Source organism: Cervus elaphus, chromosome 30 (assembly GCF_910594005.1).
Source record: "Cervus elaphus chromosome 30, mCerEla1.1, whole genome shotgun sequence".
Lineage (NCBI taxonomy): Eukaryota > Metazoa > Chordata > Mammalia > Artiodactyla > Cervidae > Cervus > Cervus elaphus.
This window is the reverse complement of record NC_057844.1, coordinates 81,298,648-81,324,300: the sequence shown is the minus strand read 5'-3', so window position 1 is coordinate 81,324,300 and position 25,653 is coordinate 81,298,648. Positions and strand designations below refer to the sequence as shown.

Genomic DNA, 25,653 nt, shown 5'->3' with positions numbered 1-25,653 from the left:
TTTTTAGGCATAAACTTCACTTCTGAGCAAAATTGCTAAATAAATTAAAATGTTTGCACACAAATATAAGGAAACACCATTCTTAAAGAATCAAAACAGAACAGCAGATTCCATCCCTGTATTTTTGTGGAGTGTTTTCCTTTTTTCCTGTTTGTTTTTCTTTTTTGTTTTTGGTTTCCCTATTTCTGGGAGTCAGTGTAGCAAATAGCAGTAAATATACTGAATAGAGACTTCCCTGGTGGTCCAGTGGTCAGATTTCATGCTGCCAGTGGAAGGGGCACAGGTTCGATCCCTGGTTGGGGAACTAAGATCCTGCATGCTGAGTGGTGTGGCCAAAAGATTAAATATATATATATATACATAAATGAAAAATAAAATATGCTGAATGTACCATAGCCCTTTCCCTAGCAAAATCGTTATGGGAGGTTTCAGATGTCCTTCTACACATAGATTTATTTTAGAATATATGTGTGGTCTCTGCAGTTGATTATGGGCTTTAGTTGATGACTTATTTACATGATAAAGGTGGCAAACGCTGTATTTCCATCACGGAGCATCATTAAGTTCTAAAATATGACAGTATGAGCCCTGTCACTTATCTAACTTTGGGGTAGGGATTTATGTTTGATACCTGGCGTAGAATTGCCTTGCATATAAACTCAAGAATTAGACACATTTTTATTTTTCACCTACAACTGGCATGCTGCAGTCCATGGGGTCGCAAAGAGTTGGACACGACTGAGCGACTGAACTGAACCGATTGGCTTCATCATAGAATGCTCATCGACTCGGTGACCCCGTGGACTGTAGCCCACCAGGCTCCTCTGTCCATGGGATTCTCCAGGCAAGGTTACGGGAGTGGGTTGCCGTTTCCTTCTCCTGGGGGATCCTCCGGATCCAGGGGTTGAACCTGCATCTCCTGCATTGGCAGCTGGATTCTTTACCGCTGAGTCACCTGGGAAAACCCAGTTGGGAGCTTGGAGTCAGGCACAGCTGGGTTCTCGAGTGCCCTCACCAAGGAACTGAACCAGTCCCTGCCTCATGCCCCTGTCTGTCAGCTGGGGACCATGTGCCTTTAAGTGGGGTGCTGTATGTGAACTGCTTACTGCCAGGGCGGCCCCCAAGTAAGCACAGCTGGGGGTCTCTTTGCGGAGAGGCAGGGGGTGGAGGGATGTGAGAGGCAGGAGATTAAAGGCAAGCCTGTGCGCTCCTGCGAGCTGGCAGGCAGGAAGATGTGCTCCAAAAGTGTCATTTATTTGAAAAACCATCCACAAAATGAAACTCCGGAGACTTTACAAGTTTCAGTAATGCTACGTAACTTAATTATAAGACCTTCCCTCTTTTTTGTCTTCTTGGAGTGTTATAAAAGTTCTTTTGTCCTTGGGCTTTCCTTACCGAGAAACATGCATTTATGGATCTTTTTGTCGGAGGCATTGCCCAAGCTTGTTAGCAGATCCTCTGTAAGACCCGAAAGAGACAGACTGGGCGGAGTCTTCTACACGTATAATCATCTCCCACTTAGCATCTCACCAGCCTTGCCAGGTCCGTTTCTCTGTTCCCTGTTACACAAAGGAGATGTTGTGTTTTTATCCGTCATTTCCACAGCATCCCCACGTGGTATACATGTTCTTCTAGAGCAAACGTAGGCGTCACGGTTGGCTTGTCCCTGAGATGAACTGAGACCGTGCTTCCTTTCACTGGTCTGACCATGAGAAGCATCGTTTCTGTTCTTTTCAGCGTAACATAAAATCCTTTTATGACCGTATTGGAGGCTCTCTAGCGGAGTACATCAGTAAGGCTCCTTGTTCAATTTAATATGAATAAAGCTTAAATTCTTTATAATTTCAGGAATAAAATCTCAACTTCTGCTTCATTGGAGCTTGTGCTGGGAAATGCCTGGCTTGCAGGTCTGATGGAGTCATGGCCATTGGGGTATTTATCCCGTATCTCTTGGGGTTTAGGAGGATTAGGCTATTGTAGGTTGAGACTGTTCAAGTTCAATGGCGTCACCTAGGTGGTAGTGACAGCTTATTTAAAGCTAGACAGAGATTGTCTTGTGAGCACCATTCCTTTTTCCCAAAATAACCTATGAACGGACAAGATGACTCTGGTCCTTAAAGCAATGGGGAGAGACTAAAAGCCTCTCATGTAAAATAAGAGTACATGAGGAGTGAAGGCAATTCCTTGGAAAAAAAGAATTATGTAGGAATTGCTCAGAATAAAACTGCCTTTACTATTTCATAAAATACATCTTAATTTCCCTAGCACCTGTATTTATAGCTTTTGCAAAGTTTACTTAGACTTGTAAATAATTGAACAGTCCTGGAGATTTTGTGGAAGCATGAGAACGCGTTTCTTTCTTAATAGCCTTTAAATATTTATCATGAAAATCAAAATTTAAAGCAAAATAAAGTACTTCAAGAAATAGCCAAGAGGCATTAGACAGACATGAAAAGATTACTTGGCAAGAACTTATTTATATCATTCTTAAGAGTCCCGGGTTTGTTCCTAACAGACTGAAACCTCAGGCTCTGGGTGTTTGATCACTTGCAAGAAGGTGTTATGGCCTCACGTACTCTCTGTCACTCTGCAGTCTCAAAACACAGGTGACAGAGGAATTTTTATCACCGTGAGAAAACAGAAACTTGGGACGTGTGAGAAGTTTAGTCCAGTTCACACGGCAGTGTGAGGGGCAAAACTGAGGCCAGAGTTTTCAGACCCTTAGACCAGCATCATCAGATTATGACAGAGCTCCTTGGGGTGGCCAGGCACATACATGTGTACAGATGGAGAGGAAAGACAGTCTCCAGCCAGAGCATACTACATCCTGGGACACACGAGTCTCACACAGAGTGACAGCAGAGACAGCATGTATACATACAAAGCGCATGCCTAGTGAGCAGGCGTGGATCCCCAGACACCCAAGCACGGATCTTCACCATGGATACCCAGAGACCGGTTGGACCAGAGGTGCTGGCCTCTGTTGTCCAAATGTATAACTGCCCTCTGGCTTCACTGGTGACTCAGATAGTAAAGAATCTGCCTGCAATGCAGGAGACCCAGGTTCCATCCCTGGGTTGGGAAGATCCCTTGGAGAAGGGAATGGCTACCCACTCCAGTATTTTTGCCTGGAGAATCCCCATAGACAGAGGAGCTTGGAGGGCTACAGTCCATGAGGTTGCAAAGAGTCAGACGCAACTGAGTGACCAAGCATGATCACAACGATGGCTGACTTCAATCATATGCCCCGAAATTGACCTATGAAAATTCTACAGAGCAGTAGGAAAGGAGAAAGGGCCGTTGGTTAACAGTGGTCGTAGTGGCAATTTGTCAGATCTTCCAAATTTTCATTTTTCTTTTTAGAGCTACTATCAGTCAATTCCATTTCTCTAGTAAGATGGAGCTTTGTGTTTTATCAAGTACAGTTGACCCTTGAACAGCACAGGTTGAACTGGTTGTATCCACTTACATGCAGATTTGTTCAGTAGTAAATATTCCAGTACCGTAGGATCTACTGTTGGTTGAATTCGAGGATATGGAAGAACCACGGGTATGGAGGGCCCACCGTAAACTAGACTTGGATTCCTGACTGCTTGGGGGTTAGGGCCTCTAACCCTCATGTTGTTCAAGGGTCCAGTGTACTTTGCCTGTCAGTGAGAAGTGACGAAATAGTAAAATTAAAAATAATAAAAAAAACTCTCAAGTGTACAAAAGAGGTAATAAGAGACTTCAGATTTCCTTAGACAAGTATAAGGGTACAAGTTTGTGTGGAGGGATGGATGGATGGGTGGGTGGAGGAGGGATGGATGGATGGATAGAAGCATAGATGCAATGGTGGGTGGATGGATGGATGGAGAGAGGGATGGATGGAGCAAGGAGTGGCTGGATGGATGCAGGGAGGGATGGATGGATGGATGGATGGATGGATGGATGGATGGATAGATGGATGGATGGAGAGGGGAGGGATGGATGGAGGGAGGGATGGATGGATGGATGGATGGATGGAGTGGGGAGGGATGGATGGATGGAGGGAGGGATGGAGGCATGGGTGGATGGATGGATGGAGGGGGGAGGGATGGATGGAGGGAGGGATGGATGGATAGATAAAGCGGGGAGGGATGGATGGATGGAGGGAGGGAGGGAGGCATGGGTGGATGGATGGATGGAGGGGGGAGGGATGGATGGAGGGAGGGAGGGATGGAGACATGGATGGATGGGTGGATGGATGAATGGGCAGGCAGAACCTCTGGCAGGAGCACAGTTGATCACTTCACAGAGGAGCCAGGCTGTGTGTCTTTAAAGCCGTCCCGCTTTGCAAATGGCTTTTTGCCTTGGTGGAGTAACCCAGTTTTATCGTTCCTGATGTTAAACCAGGAGCTGAAGGTGTTCTTTTATTGATGCAAACATGTGGAAAATGGCTGTGGCTTCTTGGCGTCTAGGACGTGTCCCCGGAATGGAATTAGGTTCACGTGTAGGGCAGATTTAGGCAGGGCACTTTATCGGGGTTCCTGCTGGTCTCTAGGCGGTCAAAGCAAATAGCATCATGTCCGTCTGAGCTATTTTGCATTTTCGCATCTGCAGTGTTATGCTCTAAACTGTCAGCAAGCATTAATTCAGGCACTGGTGAAGCCCTACCACCCAGAGATGAACTCTGCCTCAGATGGAAGTTTTCCACTTGAGTGCCGCGGTCTCCCAATTACTGGGTCATTAATATCATTGCCTGTGATTAGGGACGAGCAGGAGGCTTGTGGGCTGTGCCCGCCCCACCATCAACTTTTTACTCTGACCCTTCACTGTCTAGAGGTTTCCACATCTCCACAAAGATATTTTAATGATGAAGACCGTTAAACACTCAGGAGTGGGCTAGAAATCGTGTGCTGGAAATAATTCGCCCAAACACACGCTTCTTCATGGCCAAAATGTTTTTATTAGATATTATCACTCTCTCTTGACTGGGAAGTCTCATTTTTATTAAAAAAAAAAATTCAGAATGCCAAAGTAAAGCTAATATAGACAATAGGGCATTATGTTTTATCTTTAGAACTCTGACCTCATTCTTTTCTTAATGTGAGTTTGGTCATTCTATTGAAGTGATCATCTGGCCTCCTAATTTTTGTTTTTGAACCAGAGCCATGGCAATGAAAGTCTGCAATCCTAACTAACCACTAGGCCACCAGGGAGTTAGCACCCTATTTTTAAAATGTGATTCCTCTTTTGAAGTAGATTTTGGCCCATATTAAGGTTGACTCTCACATGTAGAAGGTGATTGTTCTTTTACCTTTAATGTTCACATTCTCTCAATTATGAATCTTTGTGACACTCTCTTAAAGCACACTTGATGCAAAGCTTTTTCTTTTTTTTTTTAAATCTTGTTGAAATTTTTGTTTTGCCTAATGAGAGATCCTACCTGCATAAATCATCATCACTTGTAGCAAAAAAATTTTAGACTCTGAAAGGAATGTTTTCCCACAACAGAATTTATGAAAAATCAAGACATCAAGGTGTTGCAAGCCATATTTTGAGGAAAATAAAGTAAGCCACTCATAAAGGAACCCCCATGTGTTTAAGCCTGCCTCTTGTAAAAAGAGGGGACCTGTGATTTATTTCCGGGACTGTTTGATCTTTCTCAGCGAAATGTCAGAGCAGCCGTTGAACCTGGGAGGTGCTTCTGTCATTGACATACACCTGCGATGTGTGCCCACACGCACACACACACATTCTCTGCTTCTCCTTTTCCCACGTTTTTCCACTCTGGTCTTATGTGTAGTCAGTGGCTGTTCAGGGCTCTCTCATCAAAGGTGACTATGGCTTTTAGCATCTTCGTTGACTGTCCCTACCTTGAACTTTGTATATACTTCCTCATGGTGAAGCGGTTTTATGAGTAAGCTGTGATGAAATTTCTTATGCTCTGAGGGTCATATTTATTATTTTCAATTATTACTGTTCTCTCAGTTGGCTGAATTCTCTCAACGTCCAAGTCTCGTATGACATAGGAGATATAACATATGTTGGCACCTTTAGACTCAGTTCTACATAGTATCTTTGTATTGTCCCTCTTTCCCCAAAGAGTAATATGTGGAAGAGTAATAAGTCATACAATTTTTTAGTGAACACACAAACAAACAGTTCATGAAATTGTTTCAAGGTTGTTACATTTTTAAAACTGTCATTACTGAGTTGTTAGTAGAATATCCTATCACTGTTCATGGTGAGCATTTACAATTGAGGAAATAAAATTATACCATTTTATTCAAGAGCATTCATTTATACTGGGTACCGATATCTTTGTTGCTACATGCATGCTAAGTCACTTCAGTCGTGTCCAACTCTTTGAGATCCCATGGACTATAGCCCGCCAGGCTCCTCTGTCCATGGGATTTCCCAGGCAAGAACACTGGAGTGGGTTGCCATTTCCTTCTCCAAGGAATCTTCCTGACCCAGGGATCAAACGCACGTCTCATATCTCCTGCATTGCCAGGAGGTTCTTTACCACTAGTGCTCCCTGCGAAGTAGATATCTTTACTTGTATTTTAATATGGTAGGAGGGGCTAAAGTGTGACTCTCGTTTTTAATTCATTTTTCCAAATCATTCTGTCTAATGGAGAAACTAACTGAATGTGTTGTATAGAAGTTACTGGGGCTAAGCCCATTATTACCTCCAAATGCCTGATTTACGGCTTTAAAATGTCAAAACACACCCAGAATGATGTGGGGTTAAGTTCAAGTGACTCTTCCCATTGTTACTAGAACCATGTTTCCTTGGGTGAAAAATGCACACATCCTGTATCTTCCTTTGTATTTTTCTTTCTTCAAGTCGAGACTTTTAGAAGTACCTATAAAACTTTCACTCTAAGATCAGGCATTCTGGGAAGAAATGCCATATGATTTGAATTAATGCTGAACTTTTTTTGATACTGCGCCAAGCAAAAATAGTGAGGTCCTTGGGAAACTACGGCGGTGTATTCACCATTTCTTTAACTATAAAACCACAGAGGAAAGCATATAAAAAGAAGAAGTTAGAAGTGATTTTTTTTTCATCTTCCTTTTGACACATCGTACAGATGTTTTTGTTTCAAAAGTTTTTATTAATTAAAGCAAAGGGCAAGTCCCTTTTGGCATTTAGTGATTGTTATCATTTCCATGGTTAGAATTTTTCTTTGAAGTTGGCATGTTAAAGGATAACCATGATACTCAGGGCATTAAACTACCTTGAGTTCTAGAAATTGAATCCCTGTCTCTTTAATACATATTTTGAATATGCATCCTATGTTTTGAATTTGAATTCATGTCACGGTGCGAAGTAGGTAGATCTTAACTCCCTGGGTTGTATGTTCATATTAAGTACTTAAGTTTTTCTCAACCTTCTGGTTTTCAACTTACATAGCTCAGTTCTTTTTTTCTTTTCTTTTAGAAACTCAAAATTTTGCTCACTCTGCTGGAAGAAAACAGTAACCCAGTCTATGTGTCACATGCATTTCAGCATCATGACTTTACTTTTCAAGTTTCTCACTTGGTTTTGCTTCCTTTAGTTCCTCAGTTTCCCAGGTAATAGGCTTCCAAGTTCTTCCAGTTCTTGAGTTGAGTTTCAGGAGACCTGTGTGTAGAAGGGCTGCCCGAAGAAACCAAAATTAGCACGGCCAGCATCAGATGACAGGGTGGACACGCATAGTGCCAAGAAGATGATGTTGGTAGAGGATTCTCATAAAATGCTCGTTGTTTCATAACCAAATAAGAGCACCTTATGTCATGTGCAGCTTTATATGGACACAAAGTTTTTATTCTTTCTAGAAAACTGAACTCTCTCATTTCCTGACCCTGTATGCTTATTATCTGTCTCTCTTTTGTGGGTCTCTCTGATGAGAAAAGGATTTGCTTTAGGGATGTCCATCAATGCCCCCCCCCCCAACTCCATCCCAGCCCCATCCCAGTAAGCTACTTTTTAAAATGATCTAGATTCTTCCCTGGCAGTCCAGTGGTTAAGACTCTGTGCTTCCAATGCAGGGGCAAAGGTTTGATCCCTGGTCAAGGAAATAAGATCCCACAAACCAAGAAAATAAATAAATTAAATAGTATGAAATACCCTGCATAGGCTATCTCGATGTTTCCTTCTTTCCATCATACCCTAAGAATGATGGATGCCCTTGGTCAGGAGGGGCCAACTCTGTAGAATTTCTTGGCGCGGGCCTCAGGGCTTGGGACAGACCCATGTATGCGTCAGCACGCAGCCAGCAGTTAATGCCCCATCCAGTTACCGAGGTGGAAGACTGAAATCAAAACAGCCGAGATCCAGGACTCCAGCTCACCCTCCCCTGGGTGCAGAGCCGTAAGCACCCAGTGAAGACACATTAAAATGCGATAGGACTTCCTCTCCGTGGGCACAGCCTAGAAACACCGCCAGAAACACAGTCTGCCTTGCCCACTGGGTCTCCTCTGTTACTCAGATCACCAGCACACTGCCTACCTGTAGGGAGGGAGAAAGTTAAGTCCGCCTACAGATACACCGGCAGGTACAGATGTTCGCGGAGTAGTTTTCAGACCTGAAGAGAACTTTTAGGCAATATGAACTCAGGGTTCCCCCCCCACCCCCTGCTAAGCCATGGTCTCCACCCACTTAAAATCAGGCCCTGGGGGAACAAGCTAGTGATTTCAATACACTCAGCTCAGTGCAATTAGATCCCAGAAGCAAAAGCTTTTAAAAGCAGGCTATAAAATGCCCATGTATCTTTATGAACCCTCCTTTCTAACTAGATAGAGATACTCTTCTGATAATTTTTGATTTGATAAAATCTAGTTTTTCTCTTGAGTCAAGGGGGGAAAAAAAGTCTGGGCACTAAAAGCTTAGATATAACAATGTTCTTTTTTCTCTCTCTAAATGAGTAAATGCAATTTCATCCATTTAGTTCAGTCATACTATGATTGTGGCGGCATTGGATGATGCTGGTTGAGAGATGCAAAGAAAAATTAAGTAGAATGAGGTTAGCAATTTATTTTTACCTTCTCCCAGTTAAAAATTCACAATACATTCAAATCAACAATAAGAAAAATTGCAAAACTGTCTCCTGAAGTAGAAGCAGATTTTACTCCCAAGAATTAGCACTTTCTTATTGTGTTTCAAAGTTGGCCACTAAGCCTTTTAAAGCTTGTTGATGACTAGCTGTTGCATCAGAAATCAGAATATTAATCTTGAGGCTTTATTTCAGAGTTCAAGGCCAAAGAAGACTTTCAGCTATGCTATTTCTCAAGGTTGGGGGGCGGAGGGCAAGGGAGGGCAGGGGACACCTCTAGAATTAGGACCACATGCCCTTACACTCCTTGATAAGAAGGTACTGAGGAAGACAGACATTAGTTTTACTGTGAGATTAGATGTAAAATAAGTTGAAGTTGCTCAAGTTATTTTATACTTGAACTTGCTATGAAGTTTACCTTCTGAAGTTTCCATTGGTACTCACATCTTAAAACAGGGTTTTCCTAGACAGCTTGCATCATTCCTAACTCAGAGCAAAAATCCTTTCATGGTGGAACATATAACTGTACTTTTTTTTTTTAACCGAGCTGCATGGTTTGTGGGATCTTAATTCCCTGACCAGGGATTGAACTAGGGGCCTCATCAGGGAGAATGCCAAGTCCTAACCATTGGACTGCCAGAGAATTCCCTCTTAACTGTGTTTTAAAGTTTAGCTCCCTTTTATTTATTTTTTTAAAGGTTTTATTGGAGTATAGTTGCTTTGCGATGTTGTGTTCGTTTCCACTGTACAGCAAAGTAGATCAGCTCTGCATACACATACATGCCCTCTTGCTTGGATCTCCTTCCCATTTAGGTCACTGAGTACAGAGTTCCCTGCGCTGTTCCGTGGAGTATCACCAGCGTGTATGTGTTAGGACCTGCTGTAAGCGCAGGGAACTCTGCCCATTGTTACGTGGCAGCCTGGATGGGAGGCGAGTTCGGGGGAGAGTGGAAACCTGTAAGGCTGAGTCCCTTCATTCTTGACCTGGAGCTACCACCACGTTGTTAATCAGCTATACTCTGATACAAAATGAAAAGTTAAAAAAACAACAGGGTGTCTGTGTCAATTCCAGTCTCCTAATTCATCCCACCCGCCCCCCACTTGGCACCCCTTTAAAAAGCCACATATCGGGGATGCTAAAACAAACATTAGGAATGAATTTTTCAGCATCTTCCAGTAACTTTGCAACTTCCAAGTGGACTTCGAGAGGAGGGATGCAGAGTCCAGAGTGGAGAGAAGAACCTCCCGCAGTCATGGTGCTCTGCTCCTGGCCCCCCTCCCCCCTCATCCCCCCCCCCCCACCCCAGCAGTGGCCTTGGCCTCAAGAACTCAGCCGAAGCTGCATCTTCAGGTTTCCTTCTGGGAATCTCCAGGGCTTGAGGCTTTGTTTTTTTTTTTCCTCACCAAGGGATAAAAAAATGTCCACGGTTGGAGATGCAAAGCAGTCTTCTCCCACTACACATTTTCTGCCTGCCGTGTATAGTCTGTGGATGCTGAATTATAGATTGCTCTTTGATTTGAATACTTCTGGAGTTCTTTATGTTTAGGGGTTCCTCAGACATCACTCTGAGTAAACCAAAGGGAGCTCTCCACGGAGGCACTGGTATTCAGAAAAGGCACTGACCTATAAATTAAAATCAAAAGAGAAGTCACTCGAATTATGTGCACCCCTCCTGCTTCCAGACTGACAAAGTGGAAGTCAGCTGTAGTTTCTGCCTCTGCAGATGCAGTTCTGAATGTTATTCACCAGTGACTCTTCTCTGCTGTGACTTGTCTATCCTTTCTTGTACTCCTTTATTTTTTTTACTTTTACACCTGAATCTTTGATCTTTTTACATCAAGGTTAAAATAAATAAATCTATATTACTTCCCCTTATCTGTTTTTTCCTTCTTCTTCTGTGTATCAACCTTCAAATCTTATTTTTATCATTTGTCAGCTCAGTGTTAAAGTTTTAGCAAGAAACACTTAGTCATTGAACTTTGCATTGGGGTGCATTTATGTGTGTATGAATTAGAAAAGATGGGAATTCCACTTCAATTAAGTAACTAAACCTTTGAGACTGTCAGCCAGATAAAGACATCAGCTTTTCACCATTTTTTCTGTATAAAAACATATCCTAAATTTTGAGAAAAATCAGATGAGAAAACTCAAGTGACAATTATAGCACTGCTCTGATATTGCTCAGAAAGAGTGCCTGCTGACACCCATGCTATTCTAGGCCTTTGGGAGGAAAAGATATTTTGAAATTTAAGCCCAGGTTTGGAAAACACAAAAGGGAAAGAAGACAGAAAATGGAAAGAAAAATAAAAATATTTTTAGAGTCGCCAAAGCATGCAAGCTTCTTAGGTATTTGTTCTAACTTATCGGCCAAACATTTTCTCAGTCATCTACAAGAGGATACTATCTACTTTTTACTCTTTAAAAAAAAAAATTCTAATGGCAATTTTTGTCCAGTTTCCCAGGAGAAACTCAGTGTCAGCAAGAACAGAAGAGTAAGATATGATTGTGAGCCCGTACTTTAAGGAAGCACTCAGATAAGCAAAGAGATATTTATACACACAAGAGACAGCCATTGTTATTACGGAAAACAGTGAATGTAAAAGTCAGTAACTCGAGAACACAGAAACGAGTCAGCCCAGGCCTCGTTTTCCAGCTGAGATACTCATCCACACATACATGTTTCCATGCACACCTGTCCTGATTTGTCTGCTGCCCTGCCGTTTGGGAAACAAACAGCCCATTAAAAGAATGTCTTTGGATATATTTTTATCAGGAAGTCTGTCCCCTTTTCAGTGCCTTTAAAAGTATAGAGTTAGTAGGCACGACTTTGGTCGTTAGAGAAGGGAGAATACTCTGAGGGTCCAGTGGTTAGGAATCTGTGCTTACCATAGGGGCTGCAGGTTTGATTCCTGGTCAGGGAACTAAGATCCAGAATGCCATACAGCATGACCAAAAAAGGAAAAAAAGAAAAGGAAAGAGAGAAAAAAAAAAATAGAGAAGGATTTATATGGCAGAATTGGATATGAAACACTTAGTTCCCTGCCCCTTGAACTGTGGAGGAATAGAAATGTCTCAACGTCCACCTCCTTTTCTTGTCTGGAACTTGACCTGTAATTTAAATCCTGTCCCTCAGCAAGTTAGCTAGCATAGCAGCCTGTCTTTTTTCGGCTTTAGTTACAATGCTGTTCAGAGAACTCACTGTCCTAAAGAAATAGACCTTTGACTTCAAATAGAGTAGGGCATGGACTGTTGAGAAAAAAGAGACACTGAGAATGGTTAAACATCCTGCCTTCCCCTCCTCCTTGAGGTGGAAAGGGAATCGAGCTGAGGGGCCTGAACCAAGTCCTTGCCTTATGTCCCGAGCTGCCCGGGCGACTCACAGAGCAGTGGGCATGTGTGGGTCCCTCTGTCCATCCAGAGTTCTGCACCAGGGAGTCTGGTTAATGAGTCTGACCAAGGTCGATGGTGGTGGTCAAAGCACATCCGTGCATTCGGGTCGAGTACAAAATGATAGGAAAACTCCAGAACTGGAAGATGCGAATTCTAGTACAACCTCTTAAGCTCCAGAAAGGCTGGGGAAAGAAAACGGGGCGTGGGAGTCTCCTCTCTTGAGTGTTTATAGAACTTGGACGCTTGACAATCAGGGAGCATCAAGGTAATTGTTCTTGAGGCAGGAAATCAGTAGTAGAGGAAGCAGGTGCTGGGTGATGATTACCGTGGTTTGAAATTACCGTATTTACTGTACTGCTCTTTGGAGGCTGAACTCCAAAATAGTCAGCTTTTGGAAGATGCCGTTCTTTTTATCTACAGACTCAGGCGAAATCCGTTGATTATAAAGGGAGGGGAAAGTGCTTAAGCCCATTGGACACCAGAGGTCATACGCAAAGCAGTGTGGATGACATCCATCGCTCTTTGTTTCTTTATTTTTTTCGTTTTGCCTTTCAGCATCCCATACTTTCAGCAAACCTGTGACTAAGAGTGAATTCTTATTTTCCAAATTGTTTTCAGACATTTCATGTTCATGTAAACTTGGCTTATTGATTTCCTGATTTTTTCTTTATTTTTTTGTTTTGTCCATTTTATTTTTGATCAGCTACATCAAATGGGTCTTTGGAGGGCCTGGATAACCAGGAGGGAGGGGTGTGCCAGACAAGAGCCATGAAGATCCTCATGAAAGTTGGACAAGGTAAAAAACCGTCTGCTGATTCACGGAGCCTCTGATCTGGTTGGGCCCCCAGCTAGTATGGCTGCCCCCAGGGCCGCGCACACTCGCCTCCACTCACTCTTCAGCTTAGTTTCCAAAGCAAACCTTTCTGCGCTCCTCGAGCCACTGACCGGCTTCCTTAAGTTGATGCAGCCCACTTCTTTTTACTGGAGATACTTCTAAAAGTTGAGGTCAGCCAGGTTCAGTGTCTATGGCCATGTCTGTATCTGAAGATAAATTTTTCCTTCTTCAAAGCAAAACACCCCCTTTGGTTCACAATTAAAATATCCAGAATGCAAATTAAAGTTTCTGCCATTTTGCCCATTTCTGCCTCTTGTCTACGGAAGACTTGTGTTCACTGAGCCTTTTCACACAGAGATGACCTCTTGTGCAGAGAGAATTATTCTTCTAATTAGAAATTGGGGTAGTAGTCAGTCAACTCGCTCAGTTAAATTAAAATGTCATCTGCAATGTTCTGCCTGCCAAATGCAAGAATCCCTATAGTTTCCACAGATGGCCTCACTAGCTAAACCTCTGAAGTAACTAGTAGAACCGTTGTGCTTTCAAAGGAAAGTTTATATTCTTGCATCTCACAGTACTTTGCATAAAGAATCTTATGTTCATTGCTATTCGTGCCTCTTGAGATTTAGATCCTGCTCCTAAAGGTAGATCCCATCAGATCTCTGTGCCGTAAGTAACTGCTTGTTTTTCATGTAGATGCAAGTTCCACTGGGTCAACCAGGCATAATGATCCAACGAAACGGCCAGAATTCGAAGCTGGTACAAATGGAAGAAGTTCAACAACAAGTCCCTTTGTCAAACCAAATTCAGGTACAGCAGCGTGACTCGTGTGCGTCTAGCCTGCGTGGACCGCTCTTACCGTGTATCACACTTACGGTGTCACACTCGGGGCGGGGGGTACCAGAGCGCGGGTACTTCTGCCCCAGAACATACTTGTTCTTCCCGCAGTCAGTAATCTTTGCTCTCGGTTAGTTGTTATTAATTACCCAATCAGAATACAATAATTCACTGCCACAAAAGTCTTAGATTCAAGAGAGCAGAATCCATCAAATTTAAGTGCCAATTATTAGCACTGCTCTTTCAGATCAAAGTTATTTTCATTGGCTGACACTTGATCATGCTGGTTGCAACACTAGCTTCAAGCCGGTGTTAATGTATATATAATTAAGGCTCTAATGCCTCATCTAATTATATCTAATCCACAGAGAGCCTGATTGATCCTCTTCTACATTTAAGATGGTAACGTCTTAAAATATTGCACAATGCTTCATTTTTCAGGTGGTTCCGTCAATTTTATTTTTCTTTCCATGAATTCAGTGTAAAATGAAATATTAAAGGGAGTCCTGGCAAAAGTTTAGAATACTGGATAAAACTGACTGTTGTGTAACTTCGCTTTTTTTAGCAGTCTTTGAGCAAATAGCTATGTGTTTGTTACCACTCGAATGAACTTGTTATGTGGTGGTCGCTGAGCAGACGTCAGCCGTTCCGTGTTAAAGATCCGCACGTCTGGTTGGTAGTCCCGCGAATTTAGCCTCTGTAGCAATATTCCATCTCTTTCCAAGCGTCAAGGAGGGAAGTTGTTATTTCCAACTTTCAATGACAAGATGTGTCAAATTCTTATGACAAACTGATAAATGGATAATATAATGATGCCAGGCAGTTTTTTAATGCTTAACATTTGGGTTGGCAGTCTGTTCCGTGTGAGAGTTTCTACTGCCTTCCAGATATATTTTAAGTGTAAATCAAATAATACAAACGAGTTACGGTTTGAACGTTTTCCCAGGCCCCATCCCTCTTCGCGAGCGCTCTCGCCATTCTGCGGGTAGGCGGGGCTTGTCCTTAATAATAGGCGGTTTGCAGGGTAGGCGGGGCTTGCCTTTAATGACAGGTGGTTTGCAGGGTAGGCGGGGCTTGTCCTTAATGACAGGCGATTTGGAGATTCCCACCGAAAACTTCGAGAGCGATGCCGCCTGAGCGGCAGACGCCGACCTGAAGACCTGGCCCCTTGCTTTCTTGCGCCCTGTGGTGGCTGCAGGCTGGCTGACCTGGGCTGAGACATGGGGCAAGATCAAGAGCTGCCTGTCACAGCCCGTTCTCGCGGCTGATGGACGATGATGTATGGAAGGGCAATGAAGCAGTCTGGGAGCAGCATCAAAGCCCCACCTGGAGTCCCGTCTCCCCGCCCAGGGCTGGCTTCTGCAGTTTGCATTTAGCTGTTTGTTTGTTTAACTGAAGTACAGTAGTGGCTCATTGGTAAAAAAAAAAAAAAAAAAAAAAAGTCTGCCTGCCAATGCAGGAGATACAGATTCAGTCCCTGGATCAGGAAAATCCCTTGGAGAAGGAAATGGTAACTCATTCCACTATTCTTGCCTGGGAAATCCCATGGACAGAGGAACCTGGTGGGTTACAGTCCATGGGGTCGGAAAAGACTCACACGCCTTAGTGACTAAACAAAACGTAATTTACCATGTCGTGTTAGTTTCAAGTGTATAGCACAGTGATCCAGGTATGCATATATAGTCTTTTTCAGATTCTTTTCCTTTAAAGTTATTACAAAGTACTGAGTATCATTCCCTGGGCTATCAGTAGGTTTTTTTATTGTATTGTTAGTTGCTCAGTGGTGTCTGATGTTTTGCAGCCCCTTGGACTGTAGCCTGTTAGGCTCCTCTATCCATGGGATTCTTGCAGGGAAGAATACTGGAGTGGGTTGCCATTTCCTTCTCCAGGGGATCTTCCGGATCCAGGGATGGAACCCGGGTCTCCTGCATTGCAGGCAGGTTCTTTACCTTCTGAGTCACCAAGGAAGCCCACAGTAGGTCCTTGTTGGTTTTCTAGTTTATATATATAGCAGTGGTTGGTCAATTCCAATTTTCTGATTTACCCTTGCATTTGGCTAATAAACGAGGTGATTGGTTTACCAGAGTCTAGCTGCCAGGGAAGTGTTTGGCCCCCCGCTGAGTCTTCCCACCTGGGCGCACCCCACCCCACCCCCACCCCCACCCCCCGCCCAGCGGTGACTCTTCTGACCGCTCTCCCTGTCCCCGTCCTCCCCACAGGTTCCAGCACAGACGGCAGCAGCGCCGGACATTCTGGGAGCAATATCCTGGGTTCCGAAGTGGCCTTATTCGCAGGGATAGCTTCAGGGTGCATCATCTTCATCGTCATCATCATCACGCTGGTGGTCCTGCTGCTCAAGTACCGCCGGCGACACCGCAAGCACTCGCCGCAGCACACGGCCACGCTGTCGCTGAGCACGCTGGCCACGCCCAAGCGCGGCGGCAACAACAACGGCTCGGAGCCCAGCGACATCATCATCCCGCTAAGGACCGCGGACAGTGTCTTCTGCCCCCACTACGAGAAGGTCAGCGGGGACTACGGGCACCCGGTGTACATAGTCCAGGAGATGCCCCCGCAGAGCCCGGCGAACATTTATTACAAGGTCTGAGCCTCGGCGGTGCCTTCGCTTCCCGGAGGAAACTTACTGTCCCCGCTGCTGCCCGCCGAGGGTCCGAGACCCCCTGTGTCTGCGACGGACTGACGCGCATCAGGGAGCGGGGACACCCCTTCTCTGAAGAGCCCCGTGGAGTCGGACAGCCTTCTAGTCTGTAGCGTTTCGGCCGCGGTGACGGAGGATGCGCCCCTGCCCGGCCGTCGGAAGACTCGCGTAGAAGATGCGCGCGCGCGCCCCGCCCCTCTCCTCCTCCCCGTACCACTGGGTACCACGAGCGCGCGAGCCCGCGGGCCTCCGCAGGAGCCGGGAGACCTAGCGGCTGGTGGGCGGGAGAGAGCTGGCAGCATCCCAGGCCCCTGGCTCGCCGGGCCTGGCGGGGCCGCCCTCGGCCTCGGGTGTGACCCCCGACCCCCCACCCCTGAGCTGCACCCCGGACTTGTCTTGCCGCACAGACTCTGGCTGCGTGAGGCCTTGGGAGACCGCTGGCTTCTAGTCGTCACTGTTGCACACGCTCTGTCATCCAGGGCTCTGCAGGCCTTCACCCGAGATTCCCTCCCCCACGCCACACTCGCATCACTCATGGGACACTAACGTTGGGCGTCTCCTACTCCATCCTTTTGCCACAACAGCCGCAGCGGAAGGGGTCATACGTTGATAGGAATGGCGTTTGCGGGTAAAAAGGAGCCTTCCAGCTAGATGCTCGGCTGTCAGCCCAGGAAGACGAGGAGTTTCGTGAGAAGCGGGGCGTGGGGGGAGACGCAAACGCTGTCTGCAAAGGCGGTTCCGTGCTGCCGCCTCTGAAACAAGGTTTGGGAAGGGAAAGCCCCAATTAGGGAGCACAGCACTTTGGTTCTGCTAAGATTTTTAAGAGGCAAGTAGGAGACACAGCGACACACACAGTAGATTAGGGTGCATTTGAAGGAATCACTCTTATCAAATAGCAATGCACAGGAAAAATAAAAGAAAGAAATAGCCCCTCTCTAGCCGGATGGAACGAAGGGGCATTGTTGGTAGAGGACCAGGCTTGGAGAGAAGGGTGATTCGGGCAGGACTTTTCTTGGTACTGGCAATAGACGTACAGCTGTGAGGCTGTAGGGAAGTCGTCGGTCTGCTTTGGATGTCGTTTAAAGCGGACCCAGCTGCTATACTGATCACATTTTATTAACACAGGGAGAGCCTTTAGCAGAGAGCCAAATCTGACCTAGCAGTTTAAAAAGCCAAAGGTCACACGGGCTGTAATTCCATCATCATTGACATTATTAAGGCATCTTTATATCCTGAAGGAAGGTCAGATCCCCCCGCCCCCTCATCGCCCCTCCCCCGCCGCCCCCCCCCCCCCCCATCGCGCCTTGTGGCACTTGGGTTTATGGCGGTGCCGTCCTGGCCTGGGGCCGAGGGGTGGGTGCTGAGCGAGACTGCAGTCCTGGTACCGTGTCAGGGTCAGACACACACGGCAACCCTCCTAGGAGTCCTGAGGACCCAACCGATGATGCCGAGGGGGAAGGAAGGTAGGATGTGTTTATAATAGGTATATAGAACACAAGGGATATAAAGTGAAAGAGTTTTACTAATATATATTTTAAGATTGCACACAATCCACACCAGAAGATGTGAAACTCATTTGTGACGATTAAGTGGTCTCAAACGCTCCGTGGTTTTTTGTTTTGTTTTGTTTTAATTGAACTGCTACTTCTGGGAAAAACGACATTACTCCAAAAATAACAATAATGGGAGCAAACACAAAAATAACCAAGTCCTCTGAAGGCGTGTCACGTCACCATAGATTAGGAAGTGCAAGCCCCAAATACCAGGAAATCAGTGTTCACTGCATCGTGTTTTCAACAATGAGAAGATGTGCTGGCCTTTAGTTTCTGTGCTGTGTTTTCCCTCGCCTCATGGGCTGAAGTGTTCGCTAGAATCCACCGGGTCACGTCGAGGGGGCTTCAGCTGAAAGTTCAGCCTGACCCCCTTCCTTCCTCTCTCCCCCCTCCCCTCGCCCCTTCCCTGCTGGGAAAAGAAGCGAGTAAACAGGAAACCTACTTTTTATGTGCTATGCAAAATAGACATCTTTAACATAGTCCCGTTACTATGGTAACACTTTGCTTTCTGAATTGGGAGGAAAAAAAAAAAAGAAGCAACAGCATTTTTAAGGTTCTCAAACCTCCAGTGAATACCTGCAAAAATGAGTTGTCACAGAAATTCTTCTTTCTACTTACTGAACCTGAAAATGATGTTGGTCCAAAGTGCGTGTGTGTTTGTGTGAGTGGGTGTGTGGTATACATGTGTACATATATGTATAATATATATCGACAGTATATATTATATATATCTATATCATAGTTCTGTGGAAGGTTGCCATGGTGACCAGCCACAGTACATATGTAATTCTTTCCATCACCCTGGCCTCTCCTGTACGTGCATTCATATAAGGTTTTCTTGTAAGCCATCAAAAATTGACCTTTAGGATGGGGGAGAGGGGCAAGAAGGGGAAAAATGGGAAACAGTCTGATTTTAATGCAATCGAAGGTGCGTGTCATCAGTTGGCTACATTTTGAGGATGTGCTAAACTGTGAAAAAAAATCAGATGAGTTGATGAAGAGTTGCCTGCAAGCAGTTGACAAGTAGTCTGTGCGTCTGTTTGGTGTGTGGTGCAGAATATGACAATCTACCAACTGTCCCTTTGTCTGAAGTTGGTTCAGCTTTGGAAAGTTACTGTAAATGCCTTCCTTGTATTCTCATCCCTAGTCACCTGACTTTGGAATTTGCACCATAATGTTTAAGTGAAGATGCTGTAAATAAGTTCAGATTTTACTGTATATGGATTTGGGGTGTTACAGTAGCCTTATTCACCTTTTTAATAAAAATACACATGAAAAACAAGACAGAAATGGCTTTTCTTACCCAGATTGTGTACATAGAGCAATGTTGGTTTTTTATAAAGTCTAAGCAAGATGTTTTGTATAAAATCTGAATTTTGCAATGTATTTAGCTACAGCTTGTTAAACGGCAGTGTCACTCCCCTTTGCACTGTAATGAGGAAAAAAAATGGTATAAAAGGTTGCCAAATTGCTGCATATTTGTGCCGTAATTATGTACCATGAATATTTATTTAAAATTTCGTTGTCCAATTTGTAAGTAACACAGTATTATGCTTGAGTTATAAATATTTTTTCTTTCCTTTGTTTTGTTTTGATAGCCTGTCATAGGTTTTTTGATCTGCTTTAGTTCCACATTGCAGTTAGCCCCCAGCCAATGAAGTCACGTTCCAAACCTGTTTCAAACTGAATTTGTTCTTAAAAAAATAAAATATTTTTTTCCTATGGAAAAAGCGCCTTCAAAGTATTTTCCTTTCCTGCTTGTTTTCTTTTCCTTTGGCTTTCTTTTTTGTTGGTTATTTTAATTTGCCTCCCATGTTTCTCTGTGATTGCAGTTACCCAAACCCTTCTGCCCACAGGCATGCACGCGCCCATTTTTCAAACCAGGCGGTGCGCGCGATGTAAAGGCTCATCTTGCCCCACACTGGTGCATGAGCCCCTTGGCTTCCCTGTAAAACTTTTGATCTCACGTTTTAGTGTCAAGTTTTATATGGTCTCCTCTTCATCCTGAGCACTTTGACCTGCACAGTGTGAAAACAGCCGTGAGAAGAGAAACTTTTAAAAATATTTTTGTTTATTTATTTGGCTGCACTGGGTGTTGGGTGTGGCTCACAGGACCTTTCGTTGCAGTGTGCGGGCTCTTAGTTGAAGCAAGTGGAATCAGGTTCCCTGACCAGGGATCAAACCGGAATTGAAGTGAAAGTCACTCAGTTGTGTCCGACACTTGCGACCCCATGGACTGTAGCCCACCAGGCTCCTCTGTCCATGAGATTCTCCAGGCAAGAATACTGGAGTGGGTTGCCATTTCCTTCTCCAGGGGATCTTCCCCATCCAGGGATTGAACCCCAGTCTTCTGCATTGCAGTCAGATTCTTTGCCGACTGAGCTATGAGGGAAGCCCATAACTTACCTGGAACCGGAGCCCCCTGCATTAGGAGAACAGAGTCTTAGCCAGCCCCTGGACCACCAGGAAAGACCCAGAAGAAGGACTTTTATGCCAACTTTAGTTCGGGATTGATCTGGTTTCCATTCAAACAGAGCAGTTTGCTTCCCTTTCCTTCACAAAATAATCCCAGGAGGAGGGAAACAGTCAAATGTTCTTTGTGAAAACGTAGCAAGGGTGAAAGCGAGTGTTGTGATGCCGGACAGAGGCCAGCAGTGAGTTTAGCTTCAGCCCCGCTTGCCGTGCGCCTCCTGGGGAAGGTGCCTGCTGCCCGAGTGTCTTCCCCGATCCTGTGGTCTTTGAGGTCTTAGGATTGATCATCAGACCCCCACCGTGGTCATCCTTCGATTTCTGAGGGCAGAGCCGTGGTCAAGCCAGAAGGCGACTGGCTACCACGAAGGGCTCAGCTCTCCAGCTACGCTGGGACTATGCAGCGCGTGAGCGTTCAGTTTCTCGGTCGTGTCTGACTCTGCGTGACCCCCTGGACTGCAGCCCACCAGGCCCCTCTGTTCATGGTCTTTCCCAGGCAAGATTACTGGAGTGAGTGGCCAGGACTCCAGAGCCTCACTGGAGTGAGAGGATCTTCCTTGCCCGGGGATCGAACCTGCGTCTCCTGCACTGGCAGGCTGTTTCTTTAGCACCGAGCTACGTCGGAAGCCCTCACAGGCTGTATTAACTCTGGTTAATCCTTGCCTTAAGGAGTGAAGCCTTTTAGGTTGAGAGGATGAGAAGGGGCCCCTGAAGTAATGAGCCAGAGATCATTGCAGCCCACGGTGATTTGCCCCAGACCACGGCCGCAGCAAATGAAGAATCTGAGTGTTTCAGTAGCCCCTCAGGAGACTGTCATGAAAGTCTGCGTCTGCAGCCTTGGCCCAGCAGACTTGGACTAAAGGCGGATTTGTCGAGTAAATGCTCTCTTTCCAAAAACCAGAAACAAAATTCTCCGGAGGCCCGCAGTTTCAGGTGGTGCTTGAATAGTAGCTTCATCTCCCCGATCAGGTTATTTCACTGCCCCTCCAGTGCAAATCCAAGATTCGGGCACAGTTTACAGCCACGTCCCCCAGCTGAATGTTCTACCCCGATCACAAATGATTAGTGTGAGTAAAAGAAATCAATGACAAAATACTGTGTTTTCAACTTAGCGTTGTGACCTCTGACGCAGTTTCAATGGTCACATGCATAGTACTATTTTTGCCACTTTGTTTTTGAAACCATCCTTTCCAAACTAAGTCAGCCTCAACTGAGAAAAATAAAATGTGCCCAACAGTTGTTGTTCTTCTCAATCAGAGAGAAGGAATGTCGCATACAGAAACTCCTCGCAGAGGTTGCAAAGGCAGGACCCCTGCATCCTATTTGAAAGCTAAGCCCGCGGTTGCGACTTCCCTGCCTGTATCCCCAAGCGTTGTCCGGCCAGGTGACGACTCTTCGGAACGACTCTCACCGTTGTCCGTCTCCTTTTTGGTAAAGCAGCTGTCCATTCAAACCCTGTGATAAAGGTCCACAGTGGAAATGAGAAAAAAATGAAATAAAAAGATCAGTCTCTGGCCGTGCAACTTGGTGTCAGTCTGTGGCCCCAGCCCAGAGAAGGATCGGGGGAAGAGGAAAAATTAAATAAAATTCAGAGGAATAAGACTGACTGCTAATGTTCGTACAAAAGACTGATTACCTCCTTTTGGTTGGGTAGAAAAGAGGTCTTCAGGTGGCTCAACGGGAGGCAAAATTGCTCCTGCATCCAAAGGCCCAGGATGGTCTTCTGTTCCTGTTTTCAGTGAATTTGGGATAATGTTTGTGATATTTACACAACAGATGCCCTTGATGACACAATTTCTGTATTTCCTAAATATCTCCTCTTTCTGTATTTCCTACCTCATATTTCCAGGTAGTGAAGCATTTATCAATGATTGAGGGGATGTTAAAATATTATCTTTTTTTTCTAGCAAAGTACAGATAGATGAATTCACTTTTTAGTGATGAAAGTGTGCCTCCAAAGCTGAAAATGTATTCACTTCAAGGATTTTATACCATGGTAAATGAACTAACAGACTCTCTTAGAAACAATTCTTCACATGAAGCTAATTATATTTGTGTGTGTGTATATATATATATATATATTTTTTTTTTTTTAAGAGGGGGGTCTTCGCTGGTGGCTCAGCCAGTAAAGAATCTGCCTGCAATGCAGGAGACTTGGGTTCGATCCCTGGGTTGGGAAGATGCCCTGGAGAAGGAAGTAGCAACCCACTCCAGGGTTCTTGCCTGGAGAATCCCATGGACAGAGGAGCCTGGTGGGCTACAGTCTTAGGAGGTTGCAGAGAGTCGGACACAACTGAGCAACAAATACACACACACATTTAAAAAAACAACCGAACTCCTCAAAAAAAATCTCTACAGACACAAGTGTGTGACCTGAGAAATAAGGATACCCGCACAGTTCACGGACAATTGTAGATAGTCGATAAATGTGTCAAATGAATGAAAGTAAGACCTGGCTTCCTGCTCTGTCTCTGCTGCCACTGACTCCATGGCCTTTGAACAAATTGCTTTGTGCTCTGCGCCCCAGCGGCCTCACCTGTAAAGTGAGAGGGCGTGTCTCCAACACACTGAAGGTCGCTTTCAGCTTTTTACAGGATTTGCAGCAAAGCTGTCAGTCTTCTGTACAAAGGGATCTCAATGCAAGCTTCTATTTATCCTGGCATCCCACAGGCAGAGCTCTGAAGACTGTTCGCAGTCAAACCCCACCCCCCTTGGGGCTGCACTTGACCACCTCCGGCTCTGAGCTCAGCAGCTCGCCACCCTTTCCTGCCGTTAAAACTCAGAAAGATCCAACCTCTAACAATCTCACACACTGATTGAACTGGGAGCGCTGCTCTTGTGCGTTCAGCCTTTTAGCCATAATTTTTAAGGACAGGCACATCTCAGAGATAGTTCGAGCTTGGTTCCGGACCAAAACAAAGTAAATACTGCAACAAAGGCAAGTCATATGAATTTTTTGATTTTCCAGTGCATATAAAAAAGTTATACTTACACTATACTGTAGTCTAGCACCAATGGCCCAGTGGTAAAGAATCTGCCTGCAGTGCAGGAGAAGCAGAAGATGAAGGTTCGATCCCTGGGTCAGGAAGATCCCTTGGAGGAGGGCATGGCCACGCACTCCGGTATTCTTGCCTGGACAATCCCACGGACAGAGGAGCCTGGTGGGCTACAGTCTGTGGGGTTGCAAAGAGTCGGACACGACTGAAGTGACTGAGCATGCACACACATAATCTAGTAAGTGTGCAATAGCATTATGTTTTTTAAAATGTACAGACCTTAATTTTTTAAATTGTTTTGTTGCTAAAAAACGCCAAAACAGTTACAGCAGTAACATCAAAGATCACTGACCACAGATCACCATAACAAATATAATCGTAATGAAAAAGTTTGAAATATTGCAAGAATTACCAAAATGTAACACAGAGTCACCAAGTGAGAAGATGCTGTTGGAAAAATGGTTCCAACAGACTTGCTGACTACAGTGTTGGCCCAAATCTTCAATTTGATTTAAAAAAAAAAAAAAGGCAATCAAACTAAGCTCAGTAAAACAAGGCATGCCTGTAAATCTTTTTTTTTTTTTCTTTATTTAAAGACATTGTCAGGTCACTCTGAGCAGGCTCCCAGCTTCTATTTAAAGATTTCACTAGGGGCCAGGCAATGTGGCAGCAATTGGCCATGTTCTTTTCCACCGGTTAACTGAGCCCAAGTTCACTTTGTTTTCCTTGTACTTCAGATTAACTTGCTCAGTAGTTCATTCTTTCCGTGCTGGTTGCTGGAACACGTCTTTATTATCAATATCTCCTTTTTGATTTACACCTCTGATTCTGTAGTCTGTGGCAGAGAATTACCTGACTGAAGAAGATCTTTTGGTTGTTAAGAGCACTATTATTTCCTAAGTATCATTCATGCATAATAAAGACATCACAGAGTTTTTGTGTGTTTTGTTTTTAAAGCCATCCGCGATTCTATCTTTAAAAACTCAAGAACAGTAGAGGAGATAATGGTCGTCAAAGAAAACTGCTTAAAATCGACTGAAATCTGGAGATGCCTTTGAGGTGTATCGTTTTTGTACAGTAGCCTCATTAAGGCAACATGAAAGGGAGACCAAAAAGGGGGCCGAGAATAATGTCTGGCTCCAGGAATATCAGATGGGAAAAGTAACAGGAACACTACAGGAAAAGTTCCTGCGACAGCTCTCATTCGAGTCTATAAGATTTTTGGTCCCTTCGTCATCCTGGCAATCTGCATATTGTTCAAGATGCTGAGAAGTCTGTAACAGGTTTCTACAAGCATCACCGCAAACTTCTTTGTTTTACATGTGTCATTTACTGTGTTTGGGTTTCTTCACATCCTTCTGATGAAGTGTCTTTTGCCTGAAAGAATGCATACAACTCCCACAACTGGGGACACCTGTCTGGAGCTTCTGGTTCCTTGCAGGATTCCCCTCCCCACTCCCCCCACCCCCAACCTGCCCCCGCCGCCCTGCTCCAGGTAAAGTGCATAGCTGTTCCTTCCTCCTCCAAGGCCAGTCATCTGAAAGTGGGTTTTTGGAACACTCACTCATAAGGTTTAACTTAATTCTGTGCATCCTATTTTGATGTGTAGGTTATAAAACACAACAAATCAAAACCTATTATCTCTGTAGCTTATCCAGAGTGAATACTTAAAGATTAGCAGATAATCATGACATAGAAACAGAATTAGCAGTGACTTCAGCATCCTCAGAGAGATCTTTTTTATTGGACTGGTCCAAGATGCTAACAAGGGGCCCAGTAGACTCTACACAAGTCTAGAAGCTTCTGTCCACTGAACACACACACACACACACACATTTAACTTGCCCACTTACCCATCACGAATCTATTTAACACTTAATATATGCCAGGCGGGGGCCCTAAGCTTTG

At 44.7% G+C, this 25,653-nt stretch overlaps 1 protein-coding gene across 1 annotated transcript in view; it reads left to right on the top strand.

The window, feature by feature from the left end:
- Positions 1-20,010, top strand: part of EFNB2 (ephrin B2) — a 49,375-nt gene extending 29,365 nt beyond the window's left edge. Inside the window, exons 3-5 of the mRNA XM_043891784.1 lie at positions 13,100-13,192; positions 13,928-14,041; positions 16,288-20,010. Of these exons, the coding sequence (XP_043747719.1) occupies positions 13,100-13,192; positions 13,928-14,041; positions 16,288-16,676 (596 nt within the window). The 3' untranslated portion in view covers positions 16,677-20,010. The remainder of the gene's footprint in view (positions 1-13,099; positions 13,193-13,927; positions 14,042-16,287) is intronic.
- The last annotated feature ends 5,643 nt before the right edge of the window (positions 20,011-25,653 follow it).